The sequence below is a fragment of the Bison bison genome, unplaced genomic scaffold (assembly GCF_000754665.1).
Source record: "Bison bison bison isolate TAMUID 2011002044 unplaced genomic scaffold, Bison_UMD1.0 scf7180017864201, whole genome shotgun sequence".
Taxonomy (NCBI): domain Eukaryota; kingdom Metazoa; phylum Chordata; class Mammalia; order Artiodactyla; family Bovidae; genus Bison; species Bison bison.
The window spans coordinates 200,345-207,167 of record NW_011494773.1 but is presented as its reverse complement, the minus strand read 5'-3'; the positions used below and the strand labels follow the sequence as shown (position 1 = coordinate 207,167).

Below are 6,823 nucleotides of genomic sequence, written 5' to 3'. Positions count from 1 at the left end.
TTAAAGCTCGACATTCAGAAAACAAAGATCATGGCATCTGGTCCCATCACTTCATGGGAAATAGATGGGGAAACAGTGGAAACAGTGTCAGACTTTATTTTTCTGGGCTCCAAAATCACTGCAGATGGTGACTGCAGCCATGAAATTAAAAGACGCTTACTCCTTGGAAGGAAAGTTATGACCAACTAGATAGCATATTGAAAAGCAGAGACATTACTTTGCCAACAAAGGTTCGTCTAGTCAAGGCTATGGTTTTTCCTGTGGTCATGTATGGATGTGAGAGTTGCACTGTGAAGAAGGCTGAGGCCCAAAGAATTGATGCTTTTGAACTGTGGTGTTGGAGAAGACTCTTGAGAGTCCCTTGGACTGCAAGGAGGTCCAACCAGTCCATTCTGAAGGAGATCAGCCCTGGGATTTCTTTAGAAGGAATGATGCTAAAGCTGAAACTCCAGTACTTTGGCCACCTCATGCGAAGAGCTGACTCATTGGAAAAGACTCTGATGCTAGGAGGGATTGGGGGCAAGAGGAGAAGGGGACGACAGAGGATGAGATGGCTGGACGGCATCACTGACTCGATGGACGTGAGTCTGAGTGAACTCCGGGAGTTGGTGATGGATAGGGAGGCCTGGCGTGTTGTGATTCATGGGGTCACAAAGAGTCGGACACGACTGAGCGACTGAAGTCAAGTGAGCTGAACTGAACATCCATTTCTGATAAAAACTCTTAGCAAAAGAGAAATAGAAGGGAACTCCTTCAATCTGATGAAGCGCATCTACGAAAAACCTAACACTAACATCATACTTACCCACTCCGGTGTTCTTGCCTGGAGAATCCCAGGGACAGGGGAGCCTGGTGGGCTGCCGTCTATGGGGTCGCACAGAGTCAGACATGACTGAAGTGACTTAGCAGCAGCAACAGCAGCAGCAACATCATACTTAATAATGAAAGGCTGAATGCTTACCCTAAGAAGAGAAACCAGACTGGGATGTCTGCTCTCACTGGTCCTGCTCAACACTGTGCTGGAGGTTCTTGCCAATGTAATCAAGCAAGAATAAAGCAATAAAACATATCCAGATTGGAAAGAAAGAAGGAAAACTGTCTTTATTCACAGACAATATTTTCAACTAGGTAGGAGATCCTATGGAATCTCCAAAAACCTTCAATAAATGACAAGTGAGTCTAGCAAGATTGTGTGCGTGCGTGCTAAGCTGCTTCACTTGTGTCCGACTCTGTGCAATGGACTATGGGCTGTAGCCTATGGACTGTAGCCCACCAGGCTCCTCTGTCCAGGGGATTCTCCAGGCAAGAATACTGGAGTGGGTTGCCATTGCCCTTCTCCAGGGGAGCTTTCCGAACCAGGGATCAAACCCTCATCTCTCACATCTCCTACACTGACAGGCAGGTCCTTTACCACTAGCGCCACCTGGGAAGCCCCGGGCAGTGCAAGATTACAGGACACACGTGAAAGTGAAAGTCGTTCAGCCGTGTCCAGCTCTTTGCGACCCCATGGACTACACAGTCCATGCGATTCTCCAGGCCAGAATACTGGAGTGGGTAGCTTTTCCATTCTCCAGGGGATCTTCCCAAGCTGAGCCACAAGGGAACCTCAAGAATACTGGAGTGGGTAGACTATCCCTTTTCCTGCGGATCTTCCAGACCCAGGAATCGAACCAGGGTCTCCGGCACTGCAGGCAGATTCTTTACCAGCTGAGCTATCAGGGAAGCCCCAGTCAATATGGAAAAGTCAACTATATTCCTATATACTAACAACAAACAATCAGACATTGAAATTAAAAAAACAAAATCAGTTATAATCGAATCAAAACATATTAAATACTTAGGAATAGATCTGACAAAAAAAATGTAAAAGATCTGAACACTGAACACCACAAAACACTGCTGAGAAAAATTAAAGATGACCTAAATAAATGGACAAATATACCTTGTTCATGGGCTGGAAGACTCAATATTGTTAAGATGTCAATTCTCTTCAAACTGATCTAGAGAGCCAATACAATGCCAATCAAAATCCCAAGCAGGCTTTTTCGTAGAAACTGACAAACTAATTCTAAAATCCAAATGGAAGTGCAAATGACCTAGAATAGCCAAAACAACCTGGAAAAAGAGCAAAGTTAGAACAAGATTTTTTACAAAGCTACAGTAATCAAGACAGTGTGGTACTGTATTGGCACAAAGACAAAAAGATCAGTGGAATAGAATAAACAGTAGTTTTCCACAAAAGTGAGAAGATGGTTCAACGGACAAAAGGTAGCCTTTTCAAAAAGTGGTGCAAAAACTATTGGATATCCATCTGGAAGAAGAAAGAACTATGATCCATTTATATACATGGTACATAATTTTTGTACCATATACAAAAATTAACTCAAAATGGAACAGACTTAAATGTAAAACTTAAAACTATATCTAGAAGAAAACTTGAGATAGGCAAAAATTTCTTAGATGCCCAAGCACAGTAATTAAAACAAAAAAATTGGACTTAAAATTAAAAATCTCTACTCCTCAAAAGCTACTATTTAAAGGATTGAGAAGACAAGCAACATATCGGGGGTGGGGGAAATCTTCTCAAAGCACACATCTGATAAAGGAATTGTATCCAAAAAAAAAAGAACTCTCATAGCTCAATTAAAAGAAAACAAAGTCATTTTAAAAATGGGCAAAATATCTAGTCATCAAATGGCAAAAAAGTACATGAAGACATGCTCAACATCACTAATCATTAGGAAAATGCACGTGAAACCATGAGATATCACTACACCTTTCTTAGAGGAGCTAAAATTAAACTGGCCATACCAACTGGTGATGAGGATGTGGACAGACTGAAGCTCTCATACATTTATGATAGGAATGCAAAATGGTAAAACCACAAGGCAGTTTCTTAAAAAAGTTAAACATGTGCAATGATATGATCCAGTCATTCCACAAGTAAGCATTTACCTAAGAGAAACGAAAGCACGTTTATACAAAAATTTCTATACAGATGCTCACAGAGCCTTTCTTTACAATAACCAAAAAACTGGGAGGAACCTAAACGTTAATCCACAGAGGAGAGGATAAACAAATTCTGATATATGCCTGTTAACAAAATGCCACTCGACAATAAAAGGAAATCAAACCACCGATCCATACTATAACATGTATGAATCAAAAAATAATCTTGCCAGATAAAAAGAAAGATCAGTAAGTAAGAGGACAACCAACAGAATTCCATATATGAAATCCTAGGAAAAGGAAATATCTCTTTATTGACAGAAAGCAGATCGGTAGCTACCTGGGACAGGAATAGGTAGGGCAGGGAAAGGAAGAACAGGAGAGAGGAATTACCAAGGGGGACAAAGAAATAGTTGGGAGTGATGTATATGTTCACTGTGTTGACTGTGGTGGGTAGTTTCAGGCATTTATACATACATATGTTACCTTATGAAATAGTACACTTTGAATATGCAAATCTTATTGTATATCAATTATAATTCAACAAAGCTGTTAAAAATAACATGTACATGAAATACTAAGCAATAAGTTTAATGTGTTCAAGATTTACACTGAAAACCATAAAACACTGCTAAGAGAAAGAAAGCAAAGAGGTCCTAAACAAATAGGGAAATGAGATATATCATGTTTATGGATTTGGAAAATTCAGTAACTGTTAAAATATCCACGTTCCCAATATTAATCTATATGTTCAAGGTAATGCCAACCAAAAGTCAGCATAGAAACTGACAAAAAAATTCTAAACTTTCTTTGGAAATACAAAGGACACAAAATAGTCAAAATACTTGTGAAAAAGAACAAAGTTGGAAGACTTACACTACCTAATTTCAAGACTTAGTATAAAGCTACAGATAGTAAGACAAAAACATAGATCAGTGAAACAGAATAAAGTCTAGAAATAGATACATATATATTTCAATTAATTTTCAACAAAGATGCCAAGTTAAATTCAATAAGGTAATTTCAAAAAATGGTGCTGGAACAAATGGACATCCATATGGAAGGAATTTCAACCCTTACCTCACACCATACACTAAAATTGAATCAATACATATCATAGACCTAAATATAAAAGCCAAAATTATAAAACTTCTAGAAAAAAACAAAAGAGAAAAGGCTTTGTGAACTTGGGGTTGGTAAAGCCTTAGAAAACACAAAATGCAAAAATCTTAAAAAAGAATTAGTTAATTGGATTTCATTAACATGTAAAACTTCCGTATTTTGAAAGCCACTGTTATAAACAAAAAGGCTAGCCACAGACTTGGAGAAAATATTCACAATGAAAATATCTGGGAAAGGACTTATATCAAGGGTCCTCTATAACACAGAAATAAAAAAATAAAAATCTTAAAATTTAAAATGAAAAAAGAAAGATACAAAAATGGCCAATAGCACATGAATGCTCAATATCATTGTTCATCAGACAAAAACAAATTAAAACTACAAAGAAACACTATACACACACACACAAACACACACACACTAGAATGACTAAAATTAAAAAAGCTTGACAATACCAGCTGCTAGCAAGGACAGGAAGCCAGTGGAACTCCCATGCTGCTGCTGCTGCTAAGTCGCATCAGTCGTGTCCGACTCTGTGCAACCCCATAGACGGCAGCCCACCAGGCTCCCCCATCCCTGGGATTCTCCAGGCAAGAACACTGGAGTGGGTTGCCATTTCCTTCTCCAATCTGTGAAAGTGAAGTCGCTCAGTTGTGTCCAACTCTTAGCGACCCCATGGACTGCAGCCTACCAGGCTCCTCCGTCCACGGGATTTTCCAGGTAAGAGTACTGGAGTGGGTTGCCAGTGCATCACTGGTAAATGTAAAATGGTTCTTTCTCTTATCCCTTATCATATGACCCACTTACTCCACCCGTAGGTATTTATTCAAGAAACACAAAATCATGTATCCACACAGAGACTTGTGCATGAATGTTCGAAACAGCAGCTTTCTTCACAACAGCCCCAAACTGGACACAATCCAAGTGTTCCACAAAGGTGAGGAGATAAACAAACTGTGCTATATTCATACAATGAAATGGTATATAATAATGATAAGGGAGGAACTACCACTGTTTCACACAACATGGACAATTCTCAAAATTATGCCAAACAAAAGAATGTAGACATCGAAAAATATATACTGTATGATTCTATTTGTATAAAATTCTAGAAAAACTATAGTGCTATAAAAAGCAAATCAGTAGCTATTGGAGGCTCAGGGTAATGAGAGGCACTGACTGTAAAGGGCCATGAGAGGCCATCTGGAGGTAACATAATGTTCTATATCTTGATTGTGGTGATGAAATTGATAGCTATATTAGTCAAAATTCATCACCAAACAAAATAAAATGGATGCATTTTATTGCATGAAAACTTGATCTCAACAATGATTAAAAATAAACAGTATATTGTTTAAGTACACTTACAGAAGGTAAAAAAAATTTTTTTCAAATCAAGGTAATAACAACCACAAAATTTAGGACAGTATCTAATTCTGGGTTAGAGGGCTAGTAAGGAAGGAAGCAGGGAACTAGCAAAAAGGGAGGAATGATGCACAAGTAGATTAAATTATCATTAAAGCTTTAGTTCTCTGGTGGAGTAATATTCATTATTGTTACAAATAATTAAGATAAGAAAAGCAGCAAGTGGAGAGCACTGATGATACCATATCACAATTAATTCAATTCTCTGGACCTGAAGTACAGATTAAAAAAAAAAAAAGGTAGTCACCTCACCCATATATTTCCCATGTCTCTGATGTGGGGAATATGCGAATAAATCCACCTCTCCGATCATTCTCTTCCTTCACCCTCCGTAAAACTTTGATCTACATGGAGGAAGAGAAAATAAAATGAGCACCTATTTTGATAAATGTAATCCATGTGGTTACAGGACAGAGTTATGACCCAAGAATATGCAAGAAGCATGAAGGAAGAAATTAATTCCATTTAAGACGCTGTTTTTGAGAGGCTATATCTCCCATGTTCCGTGTAAGACAGGACTGTCATGAATATTATGAATCACTAATTTTCACTGAACCCTATGTTAACCCACAAAGGCCTGAGATGGAGTCATCTTTACCTCCTCCATTGACAGACCAAGCACAGAACCGCCTAACTTCCCCGGCACCTTCTCCCGTGCTGAGCCCACAAGGTTTTTCATTTCCGCATCACTGGCGGAGAGTGGACGGGAACGCTAGGGAGAAGAAAAAAGAAAAAGAAAATGTATTGCCATCGTCTTTCTTCACTTCCCTCTAGTCAGTCCCTCAATACCATTATGTTTCATAATATGTATAAGCTCAAATCCAAAGCCCACTTTCTGTAATAGATCTCTCAGCCTGAAATCCTGGCAAACAGATGAAAGTTAGTAAATTCAAAGAAGAGAAAAAAGGACAGAACGAAAACACTATGGGTTGAAACAGACACACAAAAAAGAAAGATACCCACATGGCTTCCTAAGCTAGTACTTACTCCTAATCTTCGTTTTGACATAAATCTAACAGTTTGAAAGATATGGGAGAAAAAAATCTGAAAATAACTTCAATGTAAGGTTAGAAAGGCAATGCCAAAGAATGCTCAAACTACCGCACAACTGCACTCATCTCACACGCTAGTAAAGTAATGCTCAAAATTCTCCAAGCCAGGCTTCAGCAATACGTGAACCATGAACTTCCTGATGTTCAAGCTGGTTTTAGGAAAGGCAGAGGAACCAGAGATCAAATTGCCAACATCCGCTGGATCAGGGAAAAAGCAAGAGAGTTCCAGAAAAACATCTAATTTCTGCTTTATTGACTATGCTAAAGCCTTTGAG

At 38.7% G+C, this 6,823-nt stretch overlaps 1 protein-coding gene across 11 annotated transcripts in view; it reads right to left on the bottom strand.

Moving 5' to 3' along the window:
* Positions 1 to 6,823, bottom strand: part of TTLL5 (tubulin tyrosine ligase-like family, member 5) — a 317,321-nt gene that overhangs the window by 230,025 nt on the left and 80,473 nt on the right. For all 11 annotated transcript variants that reach the window (XM_010844355.1, XM_010844354.1, XM_010844353.1 and 8 more), the window contains 2 exons: positions 6,095 to 6,208; positions 5,749 to 5,840 (listed from right to left, as the gene is read on the bottom strand). In XM_010844355.1, coding sequence (XP_010842657.1) covers positions 5,749 to 5,840; positions 6,095 to 6,208 — 206 coding nt within the window. The remainder of the gene's footprint in view (positions 1 to 5,748; positions 5,841 to 6,094; positions 6,209 to 6,823) is intronic.